Source organism: Pinus tabuliformis, chromosome X (genome assembly GCF_031772625.1).
Source record: "Pinus tabuliformis cultivar Carrire ecotype Pingquan chromosome X, CPIR1, whole genome shotgun sequence".
In the NCBI taxonomy this organism is placed as follows: Eukaryota; Viridiplantae; Streptophyta; class Pinopsida; order Pinales; family Pinaceae; genus Pinus; species Pinus tabuliformis.
Genome location: NC_142308.1, coordinates 989041281 through 989068315, shown reverse-complemented (window position 1 = coordinate 989068315; position 27035 = coordinate 989041281). Strand labels below are relative to the sequence as shown.

The 27035-nt window shown below is 38.5% G+C and overlaps 2 protein-coding genes across 2 annotated transcripts; both read left to right on the top strand.

Moving 5' to 3' along the window:
- The first annotated feature begins 1411 nt into the window (after positions 1 to 1411).
- On the top strand, positions 1412 to 3090 carry LOC149143050 (uncharacterized). Its single transcript, XM_089451661.1, has 3 exons — positions 1412 to 1792; positions 2057 to 2925; positions 3072 to 3090. The coding sequence occupies exons 1-3, from the start codon at positions 1412 to 1414 to the stop codon at positions 3088 to 3090; spliced, it is 1269 nt and encodes a 422-aa protein (XP_089307787.1).
- Positions 3091 to 4249: 1159 nt separating this feature from the next.
- LOC149143049 (protein NODULATION SIGNALING PATHWAY 2-like) lies at positions 4250 to 5911 on the top strand. Its single transcript, XM_089451660.1, has one exon. The coding sequence runs from the start codon at positions 4250 to 4252 to the stop codon at positions 5909 to 5911; it is 1662 nt and encodes a 553-aa protein (XP_089307786.1).
- The last annotated feature ends 21124 nt before the right edge of the window (positions 5912 to 27035 follow it).

The following is a 27035-nucleotide window of genomic DNA, read 5'->3' as shown; positions in this document are numbered from 1 at the left end:
TATTGTGTAAGGAAGTGGGCTTCCGTCGGATAATCCATTAACTTTACTAGAAAGTAAAGGGCTTTATTGTTTTCATTAATCTGATAATTACCCCAATGAGACACATGTGACAATCAACATCTTTCACTGTCACAAGATTCCACTGTCCAAAAACACTTTCCTAGGAAATTGCATCTTCATTCGTGAGTCATGACTCTCATATAATCCGTCTTCTACCATCTTCTTAACAAAATCCTACTACAGTTTATCTACTAATAGCCACACTATCTCAGGAAAAATGGAATACTCTATTCCTAAGTTTTAACTTATAACCTTTTAGGGAGAACACTAGATTTAAAATAATTAACCAAAATCGTGCTCCATTTTGACTGCTAAAAACAAGGCCTTCTCACGCACAATGGGATAACCGACACACTTGGCGATACTAAAAGCGAACATAAATCGAAGCTTTACCATAATTAGAGTTCCTTTGAAATCGAAGCCTAAATTGATGTCACATGATTTAGATTAGATGGTGACATGGTGCATTATTAAGGCATTTTTTTGTGGTAGGATTTTAAGTTTCTAAGAGTTCTATTTGTAGATATAAAGTTATTTTTTTTGTAAGTTTTTTAAATTATTAATTTATTGTTATTGTTTTTCATGTAGGTACATTATTTAAATAGAAATGCCTCCAAAAAGAGAGGGTCAATCAACTATTAATAATTTTTATGGATATTCTAAGACATCAAAGACTTCTAATGTTAAAGATATTCCATCTATACCCGATTTGAATGATGATGCTAATGAAGATGTAAATGAAGAGTTTGTTGTTAATCTAGAAATTCCTGGCCATGAAAAGGAAGGACAAGATGGTGGATCTAGTAGTTCGATGAGGAAGGATTTCTCAAAACATGAATTTCGAGAAGAGTGGACGATAAAACATCCTTGGGTTTATAGTATCAACGTTGAATATGGAAAGATTCGTATGAAGTGCAAAATTTGTGAGAAATACAAAGCTCAAGGTCCGTGGGGTATTGGAGATGGATGTAATACCATTCAATATGATGCTGTAACAACTCATGCAAAATCTATTATTCATCAAACATCAACTCAGAGAAATTTGTATGAAATTGAAAGGTTGGCAAAGCCCATTACAGAACACATAGTGACAATAAATGAGGCTAATAAGGAAAGGGTCATAACCACTATGAAGTTAGCTTATTTTATTGCGCAAAAGGATATTTCAATTGCTACTTATGAAGATCTTTGTCATCTTCAAATGCATCTTCGAACACCTAATATGCCTTCTTGAGTGGAGTATTCTTCCTACATAAATAGAAAAGCAGCTACTGAATTCATTCACTCTATATCAGATTACCTTGAAGAGGTTCAAACTAGAAAAATGATTGAAAGCCCATTTTTCTCTATAATGTTAGATGAAAGTATAGACAATGGTTTGGAACAACACCTTGTTGTGTATTCTACATATCTAGACTTGAAAGGATTGAGCCCTCCAGTGTCACAATTTATGAAAATGATTACTGTTCCTGATGGAAAAGGAAAGACTATATATGATACCATCATTAATTTAAGGGAATCAAGGCAGTTGAAAAATGAGAAACTAATAGCAGTTTCGACTGATGGTGCTTCATCTATGGTTGGATGTGAAAATGGATTTGTCACATTGCTAAAAGATGATTTACCAAATCTTATTGGTACTCATTGCATTGCACATCGTGAAGCACTTGCAGCATCAGATGCTTCAAAAAAGATACCAGAGTTTTTGTTTGTTGAGAAAATAGCAAACAAGGTATACTCATGGGTTGGAAATTCGGCAAAGAGAAATAATGAACTCGTTTCTTTATTGGAGATAATGGAAATAGAATCCTTGCAGGTTCTTCAAATCCATGGGATTAGATGGCTCTCTAGGGGTCAAGTGGTTGAAAGACTAGTTACATTAATGCCTGCTATTTTGAGTTTGTGGAAGAGAGAAAGAAAGAATTCATGGTATGATAAGGCAAGAATTTTTTCAGTTCAATTTTGTTTGAATATGCTTGCTGATGTTTTGAATGAGCTGAATAATCTAAACAAAAAATTTCAAGAAGATAATGTGGATGTCACATCACTTGGAATAGCTATTGACCATACATTAAATTCTCTTAAAAGATATTTCTGCAAATCAGATTCTTTTGCTGAAGGTGCTGTACATCTTACTAAATTTTTAAAAGACTCTAAAGATGGGTTCCTTGAAAATGTTGACAAAGAGGGAAATACACATAGACATGATTTGTTGTATATTCCAATCCATGATGAACAATTGCCACAACCAATGGCAACTTGCATTGATGGCTCCCTTGAGAGTTGCATACAACTTACAAGAAACTATGTACAAGCATTGATTGAGAGTTTCAATTCAAGATTTCCAGATCTTCATCTTTTTAATGCAGCAAGGTTGTTTAGTCCTTGTCATTATCCATCAGATCTTTATGTCAGAGAAAATAATGCAAAGCATTGGCTTGAAATACTTTTTTCGCATTTGCAGCATAAAACATGTAATGAAGGTGAAAATGTACCAACATTTGATGTTACAGCGTGTAAAAGAGAACTATACCAATTTATTGATGTGGTTTATTTGAATGGAGAAAGATTTCCAATGAAAGATGCATGGAAATTGTTTTCTCAAACAAAAGATTGGCACTCTAGGTATCCAAATATGCTAAAATTATGGCAAGCAATGCTTGTCATACCAGCGAGCACTGTCGCATGTGAACAAGGGTTCTCTAAGCAAAATATGATCAAAGATATAAGGAGAAAAACACTGTCAATTAACACACTTGATGCATTGATGCGTATATCATTAATAGGTCCTAACACAACAGATGTGGAATGGGAACGAGTTTATGAGATTTGGAAAACTGCAAAGGAAAGAAGACTCTTTGACATGTGTGAATTATTAAATTACATGTTTTTTTACTTTGCACAAAGTTTATATATATTATATATAATTGTCCTCTACTATATTTATATTTTTTATATGAAATTTTAACGTTCTTTGTTTTATTGTTTATTGTTTATACACGCATGAACAGTTACATTGATGATCACTGATGTAAAAAGAAATTGAAGATATCATTTGAAAGTTTTTTCATGTGTTGTTGTTATAGGTTGATGGCACATGAAAAATGCCATCAAGGTTGAAAAATGGCCACATCTTACCAATCTTGTAGAAAATGTGATAAAAGATGTGATGCCTTTGGATTTTATCATTTTAGTACTATGACATATCTTTTCTCGCTTTATGCTTCTCAAGATGCATTTAAATACAAGGAGATTTTTTTGCACATATATGTGATTCCCTTCTTTATTTGGCTTTAATGCGTAACTTTCATGAAACATGAAGCATTTCATTGCTTTAATTGTCATTGGAGCAATGGAATTTAGAAACTTGTAAGTTGTGATATTAGTTTGGTGTAACTGGATTTTTGAGTAAACCATCATTTATGTATATGTATGAATTAATAATTTGTTTCCAAACGTATTTCTCTTATTGGATGGTTGGAAGTTGGTGGTACATTCTTATGCCTTTTTAAGGTGTCATATATTTATATTTTGTATCAAACATTATATTAGATAATGTCATAAATTATCTCTGAATTTGCATGGAACTTAGTCTTATTAGGCATCTAAATATTCATGTAGCATAATGTAAATTGTTGGATTTAAATGATAATTTAAATATATGAAATGGATAACCATCAAGCGTTTTACCTTGGACTGATTATATAATTTAAATGAGCAAATTTCAAATGTTCAACACTTTTTATTGAAACCTCCACAATTGAGTTTTTTCAAATTTTGGATTTTTTCTTACGATAAATATATGAAAATTTTCAACATAATTATTTATTGAATGGTAATTTTTTAATCAAAACTTTATTAGTGAAGGGTTAATTTATTATGAGAACATCACTCTTGAAGGGCAAAATTTTTCTTGACGGGAAGGATAAGGACCCAAAACGTCAAAAAAAAAATTTATGACGGGTAAAGAGAAATCCAAATTCCAACCCTGCTCACGATGTTGAAAGTGAAAGTGAAATACACGGGTATTATTTTGCCACGTTTTTCAGTACGGAAAAAGCGTATTAATAAATTAACAAATTAACAACATTATCAATTATTGTTTGAGGCAGCCGAGTCTCCCTCTCTCTTCTGGCATCGGGTCGACAAGTGAAGTTTTGATTTATGGAGAGTGTGGAATATAGGCAGTATGGAACCTGGAATGCAGGGAGCATCATGGTTTTCTGAACAACATAATTGGGATCATTTATTCGATAATCCGCCGCAGGTAGATTGGGATACTAATGCTACAACTACTCAATTTGCAGCAGTAGAACAGTTGGACGTGGATTTGGATGCAGTCGATTGGTCATCATGGCATAATTTAATCGTCGATGACATCAATGCCTCCTCCCTTAATAATCTCTCGTTGCAGGCAATCGAGGAGTATTTAATGGATGCAGAGCTCCATGATGACAATAATAATATCGAGGAAGCCCTAATATCGAATCCGAGGAAAGATGGCAATGCCTTCCTATGCCCAATTGACAGTACAGACCCAGTCACTCTTCAGCATCCTGCTCTAATCGCAGGGGATCAACTGGTTTCAAAATCAATAGTGACAGACAATGCAGGCTCGTACTCTGTCGATGTCGATCATGGCAGCGTCGAATACAAAGGATTGAGGCTGCTACATCTCTTGACAGCATGCGCAGAGGCAATGTCGGAGGGAGCACAAGATTTGGTGGAGGTCATCCTTTGCAGGTTGCGACAGCTCGTTTCTTGCACCGGCTCCACTATGGAGAGAGTGGGTTACTATCTTTTCGATGCTCTGCTTCACTACTCTAATGTCAATATAAATTCGCTCACCCATTTGGAGCTCAATGATAAGACCGGTAAGGAGCATTTTCTTGGAGCTCTGAAGCTGCTGCATGTAGCTTATCCTTACATACGGATACCTCACTTCACCGCTAACCAATGCATTCTGGAAGCTGTTGTGGCCGCTGGCGGTGGTAATAATGTGGGAATCCATATCATTGACTTTGATATCATGGAGGGCATGCAATGGCCGCCATTAATGGAGGCGTTGAGGAATAATGATGATGTTCGTCACTTGAGAATCACAGCAATCAAATGGGCAGACGACGAGGAGGACGAGTTTCTGCGCTATTCTGGACATACCGGAAGAAGGTTGTCGGAGTACGCAGCCTCTGCGGGGATCCCATTTTCGTACCAAGAAATGGATTTGAAAGGTGTGAAGGACATCCTGCCGTCCCAGGAGGGGGAGATTGTAGTAGTGAACTGTATGTGGCAATTGCCTCACATGCTCAATCTCAGAAATAAATCACACTTATTGGAATTCCTAGTTGGCGCACGCCACCTGAATCCAGTGGCCGTCACGCTCGCTACGGGTCCCCATGGTACAGAGAGTGACAGCGCCAACTTTGTAGAGAGCTTCGCTAATCGTTTGAAGGAGCTGTGCGCCATTTTCGACTCGCTTGAAGCTGGACTTCCAGAACATGGACTTGCAAGAGCGATGGTGGAGCGCATATTCTTTGGGCCGGCCATGTCGAAGAGGGTTATGAGTAGTGCGCGCGGCGATGATAGGCCAGCGGATACCACCAATTCCAACGTTGTTGATCTTCCGCTAAGGTGTGGTTATGAGGAATGCAGCGTAAGCAACGACAACATGATTTATGCAAAATATAACGTGCTCATGTGCAGCGGCAGCGGCGGATGTTATGAAGTAGAATTGGTGGGTGAGCATCGACTGGTTCTGAAATGGGGTTGTACCCCTTTGGTGTGGGTTTCTACATGGAAATCACCACAGTTGAGTGAGTTGGATAGCTTGAATTTCCTGGAAAAAAATTAGTATGCATGCAAATTAAGTTGTAGGTACTTAAAATATGCACGAAATTTTCCTGTATGTGTATATACATTTAGTCAACACAAGGTTCTCATCTCGTCAAATAATATGTGTATTGGTTTAGTATGTTTTCTCTATGGATGATTGCCCATTGGTTTAGTGCGTTTTCTGTATTAAGGCGGTGTATTGGATTAGAATGTGTTCAGTATTGTGGTGGTGTATCTTCTCACGTTTAGTTAACTTGGACCAGGTGTGAGTGGATTTCAGTAACGTTTTATTTATGCATGTTGATTATCTAGTTATCTCTGGGATTCTATTAGTTTAATTGACTAATTAACTCGTTAATTAGGTCTATACTTAAGATATGTTATCCATAAACTATTATATCTAAATCTAACTAAGGGGAATGTCCTTGTGGAGGTTATATATCAGTGTATTATATTTCATTTTTTAATATAGACATATAAATAGAAATTCCATTATGATCTCTTTTGCAATCTTTAGTCATTAGCTTGCAATTATTACTTTTGTTTCCATCTAGATGCTTTGCAGGTGTAACACAAAATTTCACATGGTATCAAAGCACGATTGTGGTGAAGAAAAGTACAACCATATTTGCATGTGTTAAAGATTCAAGATTAAAGAAGATGCATAAGTCTCTACAATCTCAATAATAAGTGATTCCCACTCAACTAGCATGAATAATGTACCATCTAGCGATACAATCTAGCTATAATGTACCAAACACATTGAAGTTCACATGCACTTTTCATTCAAGGCTTGATCCACAATAGTATCATTGATATGCAATATTGCACCTTCGCCTAATAAATTATACATATATTCACCAAGCCCTTCACAGAACAATGATTTGCAACATTGTAGGTCTTCTTGGTAAAGTTGTATATGAAATTGGAATTTTTAGGTTACAACAAAACTCACAACTCACAAAGATATCTTCCATAAGTCAAAAGGAAGACACAAGCTAACCTAAATCTGCTGAACTTATGTTGATTGCAAATTTCAAAAATATCTGAAAATAAGGAGAGAGGTGAAACATTTGACTTCTCCATACCATTAGATTTTGAGATATTCCTAGAATCCACGATATTCAACACCTCACTCAGATAGAGGACACAAACTAACTCGTCATTCCAAATAAAAATTTACAAGCTAACCCACCGTACTCAATGACAACCTACAACATAATGGGTCTACATAAGATATGAAAAAGAAAATTATAGAATCAATGGAGCCACCAATGGAGGACATCAAGCCAAAAATATACTACTTGATTTCTAATGTGTTGGTTGATTTTAATGATTTTATGAATGACAATAATATGGTAGTCCAATTTTTCATTGCTTTCCTAAATTTTTTAATAAAAGAATATATACTTATAGTCATCTATGATTATATTAGATTGGTAACGGTTTTGAATTCATTTAAATCAAGTTTCCATCGATGTGTGTGCAATATTTTTGATAAAAATGTTTAAAAATAACTTTCACAATGTGAAATGGAAAGATTGATAAATATATTACAAAATGATTTTTTTTTTAATAGCATTTCGTGAATCTATCAATTTGTTTTTAATAACATAATTTCATAATACTTATATATGGTTAATGTAAATAAAATTTGTGTGTCTAAAATAATTATATAAAAAGAAATCAATATTAAAGTTTGGACTATTAATTTGTTACTTGCAAAATTCTAAATGAGACAAATTGGTTCAAGTAAAATAACTTTAAATCAGATTCCAATACCAAATTCCCCATATTTCCCATCACTTAGCAAGAATTCTCTTGAATGTAAGATTGTTGTAGCCAAAAAAATCAAATAAAGGAGAGGCTTCACTAGAATGCCATATGTTTTCTAGGGTCTTGACATTTTGAAACAATTGGGTGCCACCTAATCTGAGTAGCAAGCGATCTCCTGTGTGACATATAAACATTGTAGATCACATGTGTGACATATAAACATTGCAGTTTAAGGTTGTTTTTGTTAGGATAGTTAAGGTAATCTTGACTAAGTCAAGTTACTAACGATTTTTGGGCTTCAGGTTTATGAGAAACCATGGTTCTTCCCACGGTATTAATCTCTAATGTTGCCTATTTAAAGGTAAAAATAATCCATGTTAATTGGTCCTCATGTCCATTGGGATCCCAGTCAACGGTGTCTCTAGACACCACCACTTATATCAGTTTCATGATCCTATCAACTAATATCAGAGTTGTGGTGAATATCACACATGGAGTTGATCATGGTTGGCTTGGTAGAGATAAATCAAGTGCTTGGATGTGTATATCTACAGAGAGAGCTTATGATATTTGTGAAGATGGTAGTTGGTGTCTTCTTGGAGCTATAGAAGTGAATCCTTGTATGTTGGGCCTATGAGGAACCCTACAAGTTGATCAAGATGTCAATATCTTCAAAAGAGAAGAATTAATGATAGCGAGGTTGACATTCATGCATAAATTAGGCAACTCTGAGAGATAGGCTAAATTAAGGACAAAATCATTGACACATAAGCTATGTGAAAGTCACAATGTTTGTAGATATAGTCGCAAAATTGACAAAGCCACCAAATGAAGAGGACATGTGTTGGAAGGAGCCAACCAACCACTGAAAGGCCTCAATGTTTGCTAGACTAGGCAAATTTGTTGTTGTTAAAGAATACTCACAACACCTCTACATCCATAGTTCTTTGTTTGTGAGATCCATTGTTTTTCATATGTCAATTTTCTTTAGTAATGGATTTTTTTTTGTGTGTGTGATTTGGATTAGGAAAGTAGAGCACCAAGTATGCCAAAGTATGCGCATCGGGTAGAGCATTAACTCAAAAAGAAAATGTTAGAGGCCTACGCAATGAATGAGATGACAAGGTTGGTGAGGTTGGTTGTGGTGTGTGGGTCTATATGGAGAATTGCTTCGTGTCGAAGGCTAGGGCAAGGTGAGGTGAGCACAATAGATGATTACTGAGTGGAGACACAATAGATGATTACTGAGAGGTCCAATAGCCTAGGTTAGGGTATGGATGAGACAAGATATAACAAGAAAGAGAGAAGTGGCATAGACTAGAGAAAATAAAAACATGGAGACTATGGTTTGAATTTTAGTGAAGGAGCCAACATGTGATGAAAGGCTTAGCTGTGTGATAACACTAGTGGTGTTTGAACACCATAAGAGTATTTTGGTCCAAGTTGAAATCTTGCTATAGGCATGTGTATTTCCCTAGGAAGTTGTAAGACATGTTGTTTAGGTATACATGTTGCATCCGGACATGTATTATTGTATGACCTTAACGCTCTAGTGAGGCATACATGTAGTGGAGTGGCACATGGAATTATCAAGTTGTGGAATGGACCACTTGAATAGGTACCAGGGTGGCAAGTGTACTAGTACCTTAGCTTCAACATGTGGGATCTGAAAATGTGAGATGGTTGATGAGCCATGTACATGAAAAGGTGTCATAGATAAGGATACAATGACTAGTTGCCTATGTATTTGAGTAGATGGTAACTTTTTGATATGGACATCAAAAAGTGAGTGGCATTGGGTTAATCTCTCATAGTCAAGTTTGAAAGAGGGGATTGTTACTATGGTTCATAGAAACTTACCATGGTATTTATATGAAATATAACATATTTAAGAGAAAAAAGGCTCTAAATAAATTTGTCTTAATAACTAGTGAGATTCTAACAAAAACGTCTTTAGACATCACACTTCTCTAAATATTTATGTTTTTTTTGTGTTTAGTGACCCTAATGATTATGTAGATTTGTAACAACGATCTTGTGCGTAGTATTTACACATTGCAATTTGAAATAGTTGTTAACATTGCTAACGTATAACCCCACTTGTATAAATTCAGATGCCAAAAAGGTTGCATTGACAATATTAAATTTAGATAACATTTCTCATATCTGAATATTGATGGCCAATTACAAACAGAATACAAGAGGAAGAATGATGTTAGAAATTGTGTTAGAAGCATATCCTAGCCCTGACAAAACAAATGAAATGTAAAAGCTCCTACCCATATCTCCTGTCGGGGGGCAAGCTCTTGCCCATATTGTTAGTGAAGCCCTAGCTCCCACTGTCCAAGTGGTTCAGGCCTTACTCGATGAGGCTTTGAAGTTTTCTAAAAGTTCCCTAATCTGCCGGTTCAATGGTTTTTGGCCGCAGCTGACAGCTCTCCACAGTTGGATCTTAGAGGTATGGAAGCTTGTCATTTCTGATGAAATTAATATCTACCCCTGTGCTAGGGGTTTCTTTATAGTAGATTTTGAAAACCCTGAAAACAGACAATGTATTCTAGATTTCAGCCCTTGGTTTTAGGAAAACTCAGGCCTATTCATGAAGCCATGGAACCCATCATTCGATCCCTCAACAACAGTCATAACCTTAGCACCAGTTTGGGTGAGATTGCCAAACCTATCCTTGCATCTTTGAAATTTCTCCTTGCTAAAAGCCATTGGAAATGCAATTGGGAAATTTTACTTCAGGTGCCCAGAAATGGAGGAATATGCTAGAACTACTTATGCACACATCTGTGTGGAAATGGACTTCAGCGCCAGATAGTTGAAATAAACCTAACAAGTAAAGACTATGTGTCGAACCAAAAACTCGATTATGAAAGTGTCCTCCTCAGTTGTCAATCCTGCTTTGAGACATGCCATCTAACCAAAAATTGCCCAAAAGCCTCCCAGAAAAATTCTGCTAGAAAGAATCACCATAGATCTACATGGTGGGAAGGAGCACAAAAAGAACATTACATTGTCATCAAGGAAGAATACTCTCCAAAAAACTCTAAATCGTAAGAAATCAGGCAAGAAAGAAACAACTCTCAAGACAAGTAGGGGGAAAGCCCTGCCCAACAGCAAAAAAGTGAACTCGACAACCCCTCAAGCATCAACAGTTATGAGGATTCAAATATCGCACAAAATAAATCTTCATTTAACAGCAAAGTAGATCTCCCAGACCAAACTTCTTCTCCGACTATCTTCAAAATGACGAACACAACAGATCGCGAAGCTAAGACACCAATGTCCCAAGAACTAGAAGAGATGAAGGAGATGCAAGATAAAAGAAGTTGGAAGACCGTAGAGGAAAAAAAGAAAGCTACAACACCAATCTCGCCAAGAAAGACGAGAAGCCAGAGAATTAAGAACTAAGAAAATTATAAGTCTGATAGATCATATTGGTGTCAGTGGACATTAACCACCATCATCATTATCATCGAAATCATTCAAATATCTAAATAAAAAAATCATATTTCATAATATCTCTGAAATAATAATAATAGAATTCTATAAAACAAATGAATATGACCATGAGAATGACATTACATAATCAATTATGTGACTGAAGTTCATCCCAGCCTTGTGAATTCTATAAAGCAAATGAATATGACTATGAGAATGACATTACATAATCAATTATGTTGTTGAAGTACATCCCAGCCTTGGATTTTGTTTTTTCGCTGGGCAGCCTTGGATTATAGAAATAGAAAAGAAAAATATTCGTCGTATCTCATAATTATTATAATAATATCTAAAATAATCGATAAAGCACGTGACGTTGACGGGATGAGGTGATTGCCGAGTAATTCGGGCAGGTAATTGCAGGGGTTAGTTTGTCGTAAACGTGAAAGAAGACAGGTGTTGCGGTGAAAAAATAAAGCTTTAGTATAAAGATGTTTCAAATTTGTTGGGAAAATTAGAGAAATTCTAGTTATATTTTTATAAAATTTGGTAATTTTTTTTTTATTTTTTTGTTGGTAAATTTGAATTATAATAGTTAAATTTAAAAGTTTGAATGTTTAAATATTTTTGATAATATTAAATTTATTTTCAAAAAATACATAATTCAAACACTTTTATTGTCAACTTTTTAAATTAAAATAAAACATTTTTTCAAGTAAATTTGATCTTATCAAGAATAACGTTCATGGTAAAATTGGGTGAATAATATTTTTTTCGAAAAAAACAAAAAGGTCTTATTGTCGATTTTTTAAATTAAAAAAAAAAAACTCTTCTCAAACAAATATGATCTTATCAATAATAACGTGTTTATTTAAAAAAAAATAACATAACTCAAACACCGTCAACTTTTTAGATTAGAAAAAAAACACCCTCTTTAACCAAATTTGATCTTATCAAGAAAAACGTTTATCGTAAAATTTTGATTTGGCCTTATCAAGAATAACGTTTATCGATAAACCAAATTACTTGTGTGGGAGGAATTGATCGAAAACGTGGAATAAAATTGGCAGGCGTGATGACGCTAATTAGAGAACGACAGGGTACAGTACTGTCGACCCAATAGACGTTTTTCAAGATGCTGAAAACGATATCTGATATTATATAATTAGTGGTAAATAATTAACTTATTAGTTAACTTATCAGATTAAGCGCTAAGTGCTTAGTGTCATTATGTTATGTATTTATGTACTTTTGCTTGATATATTTAAAAGAATGGCAGAAGATTAAAATGCTATGTATTTATGTGCTTTTGCTTGATATATTTAACAATACGGTAGAAAGATTAAAATTTAATAGTATGGTAAAAAAAAATATAAAAAATTTATCCAATAAATTTGATGGTTAGATTTTCACAAGTTATATTTAACTGCAATATTAATAAATATAATAATATTAAAAATATTAATGTGGTTAATATAAACTATATCTATTTAATGATGATGATGATGGTGGTGGTTAACGTCCATTGAGACAAAACTCTGGTCTATCGGACCTAAAGAAACGAATCATTTAGTTTGATTTAAGATTGTATTCCTATGCTCCAAAAGCTTGGAGAGAAGCCTCCCGACTGTAATTTTGATAACGTAAAAGGCTAGGAAGGTCAGTATTGCAACAAAGATTTTGAAACTGAGATCTACTGTGGTTGTACGAGGGGCACTCTAAGAGGAAGTGATTTTCATCATCGATGTTCGTATTCTCACAGAGATGTCAGAACCTTTCCATCCATGGTGTTTTAGGAACTGCCCAACGACCCGTTTCACTATGGAGCTCATGAGAGTTCGTTCTAATCTTGGCTATATTAATTTTCTTTTTTGAGCTAGACAAAACAGAATGATACTTTTGATCTTCTAGGGTGGGGTTGATGACCTCCTTATAATATCTTAATTTTCTTTTAGTTGCTAAATCTTTCTCACACAACATTTTTTCTTTGAACTTAGAAGTAACAATATTTTTAATGTTATTAATGTTTTGCAATACAACATTCTCGTTGATCTCCCAACGGTTTAACCAGGCCTTGGTGTCTTTATACCAACCTCGTTTGAGCCTTAGGTGGTTTTGGCTAGAATTTAAAGCTAGCTTAGGAAGTGTATGGTCTCCTATGTTATTGAGTTTGCGCTTGTACAACAGAAGCCTAGTCATAGCTAGGCTCTCGATAGGGGAAAGACCCACTTCTATAAGGAGAATATGATAGGGTGTGTTGCTTTTAATTTTGAGGTTATACGTTATAAAACGCTTCTGGATTTTCTCAATCTTTCTCCAGGATTCTCTAGAGATGCTACAACCCCAAACCTCACATCCATATAAGATAACCGGAGTGACTAAAGTTTCAAAGAGGAATCCCACATTATGAGGTTTGCCGTTTTACAATTATTTTCAAGACCAAAATAAGCTTTCCATCCCCCATTAATCCTTTTCTCAATGCTATAGTTCCAGTTGAGCTTGTGATGAATATCAATTCCTAGGTACTTGTAGGAAGACACTTCCTCCAAGTTACTATTGTCATACATAAAATTAGCGTAAGTGTCCGTCTTGGATTTGATAATCATAACTTTTGTTTTGTCAGTGTTAACAATCATACCCATGGTAGAGCAGAAATCCTTAAGAAGTATAAGTTGCTTATCAAGATCACATGGAGACCTTACGAGAAGAACAATATCGTCAGTGTAGAGAAGAAGGATGACGACTATCCCAGCTAAGATCGTGCTAGCACATCTTGCTTCTTCTAAACAACCTTCTAGCTTGTCGATGTAAATGTCAAATAGGGTAGGGGAGAGGGGGCAACCTTGTTTAACTTTGATATTACACTTAATATCTTCCGACCACCCCTCATTGCTCTTTAACTTGGCAATTACATTCTTGTATAACCTTATAGCGGCAACTCTCAACTCAAAAGGAACCTTTAGCTCTTCTAACCTGTTCCAAAGGTTGTTTCTAGGAATCGTATCAAAAGCCTTTCTAAAGTCAACAAAGCAACAAAAGAGATTGGATTTATCATTGCGGCATTCTTCCACAATGATCCTAAGCGTAACGAGGTGGTCTGTTGTTGAGTGTTGCTTTCTAAAAACCACTTGGCCTTTAGCCTACTTACCTTCACTTTCAAGCTATATGCTCAACTTCCTTTCCAAAATAATACCATATAACTTGGCTAGGAGAGGGCTGATCATAATTGTCCAATAATTAGAGGGGTTATTTGTATCCCCACTTTTAAAAATAGGGATAATGAGGCTTTGAGTCTGTGGTTTAGGGAACCCTTGCTTGACCACTTGATTGAAAAGCTTGTGAATGTGGGGGATGAGGACAGGACCTCCAATTTTTAAGATTTCCGCCTGGTAAACTTCAGTGTCCTTAGCTTTCCCATTAGCCAAGCGATTAACCCCAAAATCAATGTCTTCTAATGAGAAAACTTCTTTCGTTATGAGCAGGGTTTCAAAGTTATCCATGACATTTTGGAGATTCATAAAGCTTTTTAGGATAGGAATTCCAGTCGTGTAAAGCAATTTTATTATTATCATTAGTTTTCCTACTTAGAATTTGCCTCCAGAATTTCTTAGGAGCTACCTTCGAGAGGTGTAAGAGATTCTCTTGTTTTTTACGAATATACTGTCTTTTTTCCTTTTAGTTAGGGCTTTGTATATTTTTATCTTGCCAATTTTAAGAGATTCATCAACAACTTCCTTAATTTCTCTCCTCGCACTTTTACAATATTTGTCATACCATGGGTTGGTTTTTGCTATTTCTTTTATTACTTGAAACTTCAATTGAGAACTTGTTAATAGAATATGAGAGGGTTGTAGTAAAATTATGATAGAGATCTTCTATGTTGTCTATACTAGATAAAGGAAGAAAATTAATTTTTAATTCATTTAGAAAGAGATCTTTTTTATTTCTATCAAAGATTAACTTCTTTTGGCTATAAGTATTATCTTCTATGGGATCTCTATGCATGACAAAATTGAGAGTTATAAGTAAAGGCCTATGATCAGAGTCAGGCTCGTGGTCGTTTAAGATGTCAAAATTTGTTATTTCGTTGTATAGAGAGAGATTGGAGATAACATAGTCTACCATGCTCCTACCAAGCCCATGGATGCAGGTCATCTAGCTAGAATTGGGCCACTTCTTTAGACCGTTGCAAATTATGAGATCCTGAGCACTACAAAGCTTGACTAGCCCCGACCCAAACAAATTGTCCCCAAGGTCTTCAGAGCTCCTTTTGTACCGACTAGCCAGAGGAAGGTCTTCGTCTAACCAAAGGGGACTAGGGTTGGAATGATTGCTTAGAAGAATAGCTTGGTTGCTTGAAGTTCAAGCATTAAAGTCACCCATTAAAAGGATATTGCCTTCATTCCTTAGGCTAGAAATATCATTCTCTAAACCATTGTAAGGACTATTTTTTATCTAGATTCTTTTTCTTATAAAAGTTACAATTGATGGGGGGGAAATAACAGAGCTTGATAATCATAACTTTTGTTTTCGTGCGAAACGAACACCGTATGCTCCCATATAAATAAATATATAATAATAAAAATAATATTACAAAAACAAAAGTATTATTATAATTATTAATTATTAATTGTTTATATTAATGATTATATAATTTAAAATTATTTAATATAATATAATCATTTAATAATAATATTATTGGATAATAATAGTAATATTAATTAATAATAATATCAATAACCATAATTATTTCATTTATTAATAACAACACTAATTAATTATTTCATTTTTTATAATAAATAAATAATTATTGAATTAAGGCTTTTCTAATCCATATCATAGAAATTTTATATTTTTTTTAAACTCTTAAAAGTTGTTTAATGAAATTTGTATAAAAGTTGTAAGGCGAGACCCATAACATAGTTCGATTATTAAGTTTTACTGTGGTTTATTTTTAAGACTAGTCATAATCTGTTGCAAATTAATACAATTACTTTGTTCTCAATGCGTGCATAAAAGATCCTTTGATTGTTAGCAGACCTGTGCTCACGGGAGCGCACTCTATCTAATTGTGACGTTCTTTTTTGGTTTACATTTCTAGTTTGCATATATTGTAATAGTCTATCTCAGAATTTACTTAATCAGCTTAATCACAAAGATCTTTTGACCAATTGTTGTTTTGATTTCAGACTACTCATAAAGGGAAAATACCAAAAAGATTTAATTTTTTTATATGCATTCTCTTTCCATATTTCATAGCTCAAATCAATTTCTTAGATGATAACAAGAAGAGTTCTTTAGAGTTAACTTCACACACAAGTAATCATTTTAGAGTTACAATTTTTTCATCGAAGTTAGGTCATTTTGATGCAATTTCATTTTATGTAACTAATATAGAAATTCCTTATTGCAATTTAGTGTATATGTTCCTTTCTGCAAAATAGTGATTGTAGCATTTACAATTATGCAAGTAGCATTAGATTCTTTCTCCTGCAATTTAGCATTTCCTTTTATGAAAATAGAAGTAGGTTTTGAATTCTACAATAAGATAGATTTTCAATTCTGCAAAGTAATATAGGTTTTAATATAACTTAATTTTTTTTTTTCCTCGGAAAAAAGTCGTAATTTCTATTAATGATAAGAAATTACATTCTGTAGATGCCGTAGCATATGCATATTGAGGCTAGATAGCCTCTCCATTTGAGTGTTAACAAAAACCAGAAAAACATAGTCTCCATGTAGGGAGCACTTGTGTGAATATCCCAAAAATGAGGTAACTGTCTCTTCACAATTTTAACTGAAAACTTCCAAAATGGAAACTGTCTCTTTGCCAAGAGATCATTACTGTACTATATGTTCATAAACTGCTTAAAATAAAAATAGAACAACATACATAATATATACAAGTATGCCAAAAAACATAGTGGGCTTATGGCTCCTGTTGCATATGTAAGTCGATGAAGGGTCTATGAAAATGCTGATAGAAAGTTCCATCAATTTCTTCTTGAATTAACCAATCCTCTTCTTGCCTATGCACTGCCTCCTTTGGTAAGAAGTCTGCACCTGTGTTGCGCTCCCTGAAAATGTGATGACAGAAAAATGTATCAAAAGATGACATAAGTCTGTGTGCCTCAGCGAAAATGTGCCTCAATGAATATGCAGAGCAATGAGATGTTCTATTTAACCAATTGCATACTAATTTGGAATCCCCAAAAAGTTGTAGATGAGTGTAATGTTTTTCGAGAGAAAAATGGATGAGGTGTTTAGCAATAACAAGCTCAGCAAGATTATTAGTGCCTCTCTCCAATCTCATTTGTATTTTGAATTAGTGGGATTCATTCAGGTATAAGATGCCCCCCCCCTGTTATAGACATGTTTGTGCCTCGTGATGAGCCCCAATTTTTGGTATAATTTGGGCTCATTTGGCCTACTTGCTTTGCTCAAACCATTCACTTTTTACTGCTTATGCATGCATTTCTTAGTTTATTCGTGTTGTTTGTAGGAAGAAGGGTAGACACTTTATCTACGTGACTAATGCATGATGCTTTCAGGTTTTTGGCATTAAAAGGGAGAAAAAGACAACGAAAAAGGAGACAAGGAGACAATGAGGTGGCACTGCTGGTTTTTAGGAGAGGATGTCCACGGTCTTGGGGACCTTCCTCGTGATTCCCACCAAGAACTCCAAGCTCCAATCCATCTCCCCACCGAGCTTAGAAGCAGCCAACTGTTCTACAGGAACAGTAGTTATGACTGTCCTACAGGATTAACAGTTAAACTTCAGTTGGACAGCCGAGCTCCTAAAATCAAGGACACCTGTTGGATGCTCGTTTTTGCATAAATACTGAGGCCGTAGCCTTGGATAGAAGCTTTTTGAACCTTGGCATTACTCTTGTAATTGGATAGTACGAGCTAGAGCTCAGTCTTTGTTTCTTTTTGTAAGCCAATTTGGCATGACATCAGATTATGAATAAAGAAGGCAGATTTTGATCTAGTTCTGAGTTTTCTCAAGGAGCTATAGCTCTCAGGTTAGGGCCCAACCTGAGAGCAATAGATCTCCTCAGTGTTGTAATGTGTTTGCATTTCGTTCCAGCACTTTAGTTCATTGCTTTACCATGCAATTCGAAATTACAGGTTTGCTGAGTTAGGTTTTATGAGATTGAATGAGTTTAGCTTATGGTTGAATTGCTTTCGGTTGTTTAGTTAGATTAGCAGGTTGATAATACATTGGAGCTCCAGCAAAAAGGTTGAGGAAGTCTCCACTGCCATCTCTGTTTGGAGATTGGAGTGCAGCCTATACCAGCCACAAAAATACGCAGTTCTTCACTTTATACATGCTGCAACATAGTCTCGTTTATGATAGATCTTTCCATGCACTTCACTCTTGCACCATACACCTTCATCACCGCTTCATGCACATTCCTCTACACGCTTTATATTGTTGTTCATTGAGTTCAGGTAGCTTAGGTTAATGAATTTTCATCTTGGTGACAGTCATAAGCCATTTGTTTCATTTACACTGCTCTTTATCGTTCTATTACCTTCTTCTTCGTCTTGATCATGCATACAACCACATCCTTGACCTCTGCTCCGCTCTGTTATCTTCCAAACTCCTCCACTCCTCACGTAACTTCCTTCTTTAGACATTTCGTTGTTATAACCTTCCATCCATCAACCCACTTCATACACTCGTTCTCCATCCTACTTCTCCACTCCTGAGCCATCACCAGCTGTATTCCTACCTTGCACATCTCCCCCTACCATTCCATCACTCCACCATCACTTCAACCACCCACGGTAGGTCATCCTGTAGCAATTTGTAGACTTCCTGTAGAAACCCCTGCGTTTCCTGTAGAATCCCCTGCAGACATCCTGTAGGAGGCCACTCACTCGGTTGCTGAGCCTCTGAACGTGAGGAACCTCTGTGGACTGATGCTAAGGATCTCTGGGGACCTCTCCTAGCCTCCCCAACGTTTCCCAAGCTTTCCTTCCTTCCGCATCACATCTGCACAACCAAACCCTAATAAGCACAAAATCACAATCACTCCATCCACTTAAAGAAAAAATACAAAAACATGTCTTTTAAGCTGCAAGTAGATTAGATTCATGCATTTTCACTTATTAGAAGTAATGGCATCATTGGTAGAAGTTTCCTTCACATTCTTTACATCATAGAGGTTAGACTAGTTAAATTAGGGTTTCCTAGGGTTTCCATGTTTTGATTTGCTTTCAGTTCATCTTTGCCAAGTAGATTAGTCTTCCTTGAGCTAGCTTTCGTCCATCATTTAACAAGCTTCTTCTAAGAGCCTATAGAAGTTGGCTTGAGCCCTAGCGGACTTGTGCCAGCTGACCAAGTGACAGCTGTGACAAGAGCTAGTACTTGTGCATACAGCACCGTCACTTCCAAGTTTGTACGAACTACCGGGTTGATAAAATTAAGAGACAGGAAGCCCCAGGAGTTGTAGCATTATTGCTACAATACTGGAGCTCACCATCTTTTTGGCGTCGTTGCCGGGGAAGTGTCAGAGTATTAGCAATTGTTGCTTTTCTTCTACTTTCTTACTCTTACCTTCTGCTAAGTAGTTTACTTCATTTCCATTCTGCAAAAGTAGCATAGCATTTCCTGCTTTCATAGATTAGCCTTTCCTGCTTTCATAGATTAGCATTTCCTGCTTTCATAGATTAGCATTTCCTTTCTGCAAGCGTAGACTAGCATTTCCATTCCTGCAATTTCATTTGAGCAAAGTAGATTAGTCCTTTCCTGCTTTCAGTTAATTTTGCATCTTTCATAGATAGTTGTAGATCAATCTGTCTCAGTTTTGCAGGTACCAAAAGAAAAGCAAAGCAAAAGCAATCAAAGAGGAAAAAAGAAAGTCTTTTCCATTTCATGCCTCGTAGGAACCGAGATAGATCAGGCAAATTCCTACCAAACACCCCCACCACATCACTAAGTCACCCTTCTCTCCTCTTTGGTGACAGTGACCCAGAAGAACCTATAGGTGAACATCCTGAGATATCCAAAGATCCTATAGTAGAAGAAGAGTTAGAGACTACTCCATTTGAAGCTATGGCTGATAATAGAAGAGAAGATGAGAGAATAGAAGGTGCCTTCCCCATCCGAGAGACCAATGGAGAGATGAAAATGAAAAACATTAGCCCCTCTGCCTTACCTCATTTCCATGGGTTGACCACTGAAGATCCAGATACCTTCCTGTTTGAGTTTGCTGTCCTTTGTAGAACCTATGACTATACTGAAGATGAGCAAAAGTTGAAACTTTTCCCTTCCACTCTCAAGGATGCAGCACTACGCTGGTTCATGGGTTTACCTGGGAATAGTATCACTACTTGGGCTCAGATGCAGCAAGCTTTCAACACCAAGTACCGGGATTACTGTAGATCCAAGGAAGTAAAGGGGGAAATCTTTCGGATGTCCATGGGAAACGATGAGTCCTTAGAGGATTATGAGGAGAGGTTCCAACTAAGCTATAAGCGGGCCAGGTGCACACTTGACCCTGAATCCCTCAAGTTGGTCCTACTCCGAGGAGTCCCTGAAGACCTCTTAGATACCCTTCACATGTTAGCTGGGGGGGACATTTACCAACTGCCTTATGAGGACATCAAGACTGTGTTTAGAAACCACTCCAGGGCAGCTCGGAAACGAGGTAGAGGAACCCACCTCTCAACTAGTGTCCCTTTCTCCAAACATGAACTTGTAAATCAATTAGAAGATCTTAAGATTGAGGTGAGACAAACCATTGCCATGCAGCTTGATACATTCAGGATTCAGCAAAAGAAAGAAGAGGCTGAGAGAGCCTTGGCTGTCTTCTGTCCTAGGTGCACAAGGAGGCACCCTAAGAACGAATTTCCATTGCATTCGGTTGAAGTGTGTTTCGTTTGTGAGGAGGACCATCCCACAAATCAGTGTCCAACCTTACCTGGGTTTAAAGCCATGTACCAAGGGACCGAAGCTCCCACAGAGCCTCTCTATTACCTCAACCAAAGGAGGCCACAAGGATCTAGACCTTATCAGCAGGGGATGCAAGGGGCATCTCAAGCTTATTACAACCCCAACCAGTCAACTCCTATGCCTTCCTGGGGTCCCCCTGCTCATCCTTCATGGTCCATGCCTCCTCCATGGTCTTATCCACCTCAGTACCCCACTCAACCTACTTCTCATCCATATCACTCACATACCCAGCCATAGCCTCAATGGAATTCACCTCAGTCGGGGTGGAGGCCCCAATACAACACTCCTCCTGCCATTTTGCCTCCACCACCAGTTCAACCTCAACCATTACCTCCTGCTCCTCCAAGGCAACCTCAAATGCCTGCTCAACCGAACCCGAACCCCAACAATAGACAGGCCCAGCAGGTATACACTGGGGAAACCTCATGCCCTACCTATGCTGTGGAGATCCAAAAGATCAACCTTCGATCTGGAAAGACTCTACCAGATCGCCAACCTCCTCCCCCAGAGGATGAGGAAGATAAACAGGAAAGTGAACCAAAGGCTATTCCACCCTTTCCTGAGAGACTAACAGCCACCACACAACCTAACCCAGAAGAAGATGAGCTTTTGGGTGAGCTCAAGCAGTTATGTGTAAAAATCCCACTTCTCCAAGCCATCAAGGATGTGCCAATATATAACAAGCTGGTTAAGGAGAAGTGTTTCAAACACCCAGGCAGACGGAAGAAAGATGCCTCAACTATCAATGTCATAGGACAACTTTCTGACCTTATGCTAGGACAAGTCATCTGCCCAAAGTACCTAGATCCTAGAAGTCCTGTAGTAGATGTTCACATCAATGGCACCATTATCCCCCACACCTTGATTGATCTGGGGGCGGCCATCAATGTGATGACCAGGGATACCATGCTTAAACTCAATCTTCAGGGTTCCTTGAGGAAGACCTCGACAGTACTGCAATTAGCAGATCGCTCCACCGTGACTCCCGAAGGGATTGTGGAGGATGCCATGGTCTCCATTGATTCTTGGGAATACCCTGCAGACTTCCTGGTTCTGCAACCAAAGGCCAAGCTCACTGGATATCCTTTCATTTTGGGAAGGCCTTGGTTAGCTACTGCAGATGCTTACATAAGTTGTCGGGCAGGAAACATGACCATTAAAAATGGTCCCATGTCCAAGCAACTAGTCCTATACCCTCCTGCCCAACCTTCTTTAGAGCATGATTTACCACTCTGGTTGGAAGAAGGAGAAGAAGACGAGGTGTACTCAACACCTCTGTGCACCTTAGATACCACTAGAAAAGACCCCCAACTGAGGATGACTTGATCGAGGCCTTGATCCATAATCCACCTTCCAGTGCACTACCCTTAGAGAAATTGGTGGAGGATGCCCAAGCTAGCACCTTCGTGGATCTCTGTACAACCAACCCTGTTACTCCCAGAGTCAAGAATGTGGAGTTCGGCCCTGAGAAAGCATTGAAGATCAGCTCCTCCCTATCTCCTTCCCAGGAAAAGGAGCTGTGTAGTCTGTTGGCCAACCACCTAGATGCTTTTGCTTGGAGCTATAAGGAAATGAAAGGAGTCCATCCTTCGGTCTGTACCCATCATATATACATCAAAGAGGATTGTAAACCGGTTAGGCAACCTCAGAGGAGAATGAATCCAGCCCTTAAAGACATTTTCAAGGAAGAATTGCAGAAACTGTTGGATGCTGGATTCATCTACCCCATCTCAGATAGTGAATGGGTGTCCCCTCTAGTGTTGGTTCCCAAGAAAAATGGGAAATGGAGAATTTGTGTGGACTACCGAGAACTGAACAAAGCTACCAAGAAGGACCATTTCCCTCTACCTTTCATAGATCAAGTGTTGGATGGACTGGCAGGAAAGAAGTTCTTCTCTTTCTTGGATGGGTTTAGCGGGTACAATCAAATCCAAATCAGCCCGGAAGAACAAGATAAGACCACCTTCACTTGTCCTTGGGGTACCTTTGCCTATCGAGTCCTTCCCTTTGGGCTATGCAATGCTCCTACTACCTTTCAGAGAGCTGTCTTGAGCATCTTCTCGGAGCTGGTCCATGATGCAGTGGAAATATACATGGATGACTTTACTCCTTATGGGGCCAACTTCCAGGAAGCATTGTCCAACCTGGGGAAAGTCCTAACCAAATGCACCGAGATGAACTTGTCCCTTAGTCCTGAAAAATGTGAATTCCTAATGACTGAGGGGACCGTGCTAGGCCATACCATTTCTTCCCAAGGATTGCAGGTGGATCCCAACAAAATTGCTCTCATCAAGAGGGTTCCACCTCCTCAAAAGGTAAGGGATGTCCGGAGTTTCTTGGGATTAGCAGGATACTACCGGAGATTCATTAAAGATTTCAGCAAGCTAGCCTCGCCATTGTTTGGTCTGTTGGCAAAAGATGTGGAGTTTAAATGGACTGACGATTGTCAGAGGGCTTTAAATGAATTGAAGGACAAGTTGGTGTCAGCCCCAATCCTGAGAGGTCCAAACTGGGCCCTACCTTTTCACATCCACACTGATGCCTCGAACAAAGCCATAGGTGCAGCTTTAGGACAAGTTGAGCAGAAACTTCCATATGCCATTTACTTTGTTAGCAAAAACTTGTCCAAAGCTGAGCTGAATTACACTGTAACCGAGAAAGAATTCTTGGCTGTGGTCCATGCATTGAACAAGTTCCGGCATTATATTACTGGTTACCAGACCTTTGTACATATTGACCATGATGCTATTAGATATTTGATGAATAAACCAGATGTGAATGCTCGTATTATTAGATGGTTACTTTTATTGCAGAAGTTTGATCTAACCATTGTTGATAAACCAGGTAGAGAAAATGTTGTTGCTGACTTTTTATCTAGATTGGATTTGTCTGCAGATGAGGATGGAACAGTGGACGATCAGATGCCTGATGAAAATCTGTTTGCTATTTCAGTACTCTCTCCATGGTTTGCTGATATAGCAAACTATCTTGTTTCAGCACAGTTCCCTCCACACCTATCTTCCAGAGAGAAGAGCAGAATCATCAGAAAAAGTGCCTCATTCACTTGGATCGGGGGCAATCTGTTCAAGCTTGGCCCCAATCAGATCTTAAGGCGTTGTGTAAGGGAGGAGGAAGTCTTTGATATCCTCCTCACTTGTCATGATGGGCCTTGTGGAGGGCATTTTGCAGCAAAGAGAACTGCCTTCAAGATCCTGCAGGCAGGCTACTATTGGCCCACACTTCATCAAGATGTCAGAAGATATGTCAGTCAGTGTGACCAATGCCAAAGAATGGGGAAACCGACCCAAAGGGATGAGATGCCTCTCCAACCTCAAGTGACTCTTGAGCCATTTGAGAAGTGGGGCATGGACTTTGTGGGCCCAATCAACCCCCCTTCGAGGCAAAGGACTTACATCATTGTGTGTACTGACTATTTGACAAAGTGGGCAGAGACCAAAGCAATCAAAGCAGCAACAGAAGAAAAGGTGGCCGAGTTCCTAAGCGAGAACATCTTCTATAAGTTTGGCTATCCAAGAGAGCTGGTCATCGATCAAGGGAGCCAGTTCACCTCCAACCTGGTTGAAGATCTCCTAGCTCATCACAAGATCAAGCACAGGACTTCCACCCCTTATCACCCTCAAGCAAATGGGCAGGTGGAAGTCACCAATAGAGCATTAGAGGGGATCTTGACTAAAGTGGTGAGCAGCAGCAGAAAGGACTGGGCAGATCGCCTGGTAGAAGCCACATGGGCCTACAACACCACTTGGAAGACCACCACCGGTTTCACACCATATGAGCTGGTCTATGGGAAGAAAGCTTTGTTGTCCATTGAGTTTGAATACAACACCTTGAGGATGGCAGCTCAGCTGGACCTAGATCTCAGCCATGCTCAACAAGAAAGGCTGCTGCAGCTGAATGGCCTGGACGAGCACCGCATGCAGGCCCTCCTTCACTCAGAAGTGGTTCAACTTCAGAGGAAGGTGTGGCATGACCAACATCTCCATGACAAGCAATTTCAGCCGGGAGATTTGGCTTTGTTGTATGATTCCAGATACAAAGATTTCAAGGGGAAGCTGAGAACCAGATGGCTAGGACCATATACAGTGGAGAAATGCCATGACAATGGATCTGTCCTCATTCGAACCATTGATGAGGAAGCCATTCCCATGCTTGTCAATGGGCATCGATTGAAGATCTACAGGAGACCTCTCTCAAGACAAGAGTTTATCAAAACTATGGAGAAATCTGTATTGGTCATAGAGAAGGGTTCTGCCTCTGCCTCTGGCACACCCTGAAAAAATATCTGAAAAAAAAAAAAAAAAAAAAAAAAAAAAAAGATCTTTGGGTGAAAACCTCTCTGAGGCGCCCAAGGCAGGTAGTAGGGGTGAAAACCTCATTGAGGCGCTCCTATTGCTTTTGTTTAAAAAAAAAAAAGAGAAAAGGTGAAAAGATCCTTGAGTGAAAACCTCTCTGAGGCACTCAGGGCAGATGGCATGGGTGAAAACCTCTTTGAGGCGCCCCTGTCATCTTTCAAAAAAAAAAAGAAGAAGAAGAAAAAAAAGAAAGAAAAAAACAATAAGCAAAATATGGTAAAAATTGCATGCAGGTTGCAGATGCTCTATGGAGAAGAGGAAGCCCTTCAACTCACAGCCAAGGGTCCTTATCATGCTGTCAAGGAACCTCATCAATACCTCCTCCAAGAGCACCCATGTTTTTTCAAGGTATGTGCAATTTTATCATGGTTTGAATCTTCTACAGGAAGCTGCTGTCTTTCTACAGGAAGGCGTAGTCTTTCTACAGCAGGGCGCAATCTTTCTACAGGAAGGCGCGGATTTTCTACAGGAAAGTGCAGACTTTCTACAGGAAGGCCGAACTTTCTACAGGAAGCTCTGTGTCTACAGGAAACTTCCTGTAGGAGTTTTGGACGGCCAGAATTCATCTTAAAAAGAGATTTCGTGACCATGGATTGGTTTGGATGCATGCAAGCCTCTGTTGGCATCCTTGCACGTTGTTGTCACCATGCTCCACCACCCGTGTCGACATGCGGCCAAGTCCCTGCACAAACAAAGAAAATCGATGAGTTCTCGCGGGAAAGCCATTTCCAAAGATTAAAAAATGATGGAATCTCATACCACATGCATCAAGAGCTCCGGGATTGTGATCGAGACGCCAGAACCGCCATCGTGCAGCATGCACCCAAGGAGAAAGGACTGTTACGAGACCCCTCGCGGGGATCCTGTAACAGTTCAACCTGCTCGAGTGGATTTTCTACAGAACCGCCATCCGAAATGAAACGCGGGCGCATGCAAGCAAAACCATCCACTCCAGCGTTGGCAGCCTGTAACCACGAGCTTCCGGGTCTGTGTAAGTCGCACGCAGCAGGTAGATCCGCTCACCATCGTCCGAGAACTGGAAAAATCGTGTACAACCGCGCAGGTAAGTGTCTCCACCCTTCCTTCCATCAAATCGCATGAATCTAACTTTGAAATCGTTTGAAAAGCGTAAAATTGAATGGTTGAGCGGCCGTATGGCCAGTCGACTGGCCACGTCGGCTAGTTAAAGTGTAACTGGATGTTTGGGTGGCGGCCACGACAAAGAGAATGAACGGCATGCACGTGGGAACACTCTCGTCAGAAGCATGAGTTTAACAGGAAAGGCGGCAGCAAATCTGTGGGAATGAATGCAGCAGCAAGTGAATACGCAGGCGGAGGATGGATGACGTCGCCCAACGGTCCGGCGGGGACAACTCATCCCCCGCGCCATGGATTGCGCCGATTCAAAATCCAATCGGCTAAATCGTGCGCATGCATTTATCAGCCAAACACTTCAACTCGGATAGCTATTCTGATCTCCTCTGCACTTTGATACGCCGAGTTGTTGGCTACCAGAACGCTGGTCAAGCACACCGTGAGCGCGGCCAACTACAGTCCTCCCCGAGAATTGCGCACGGCTTCTA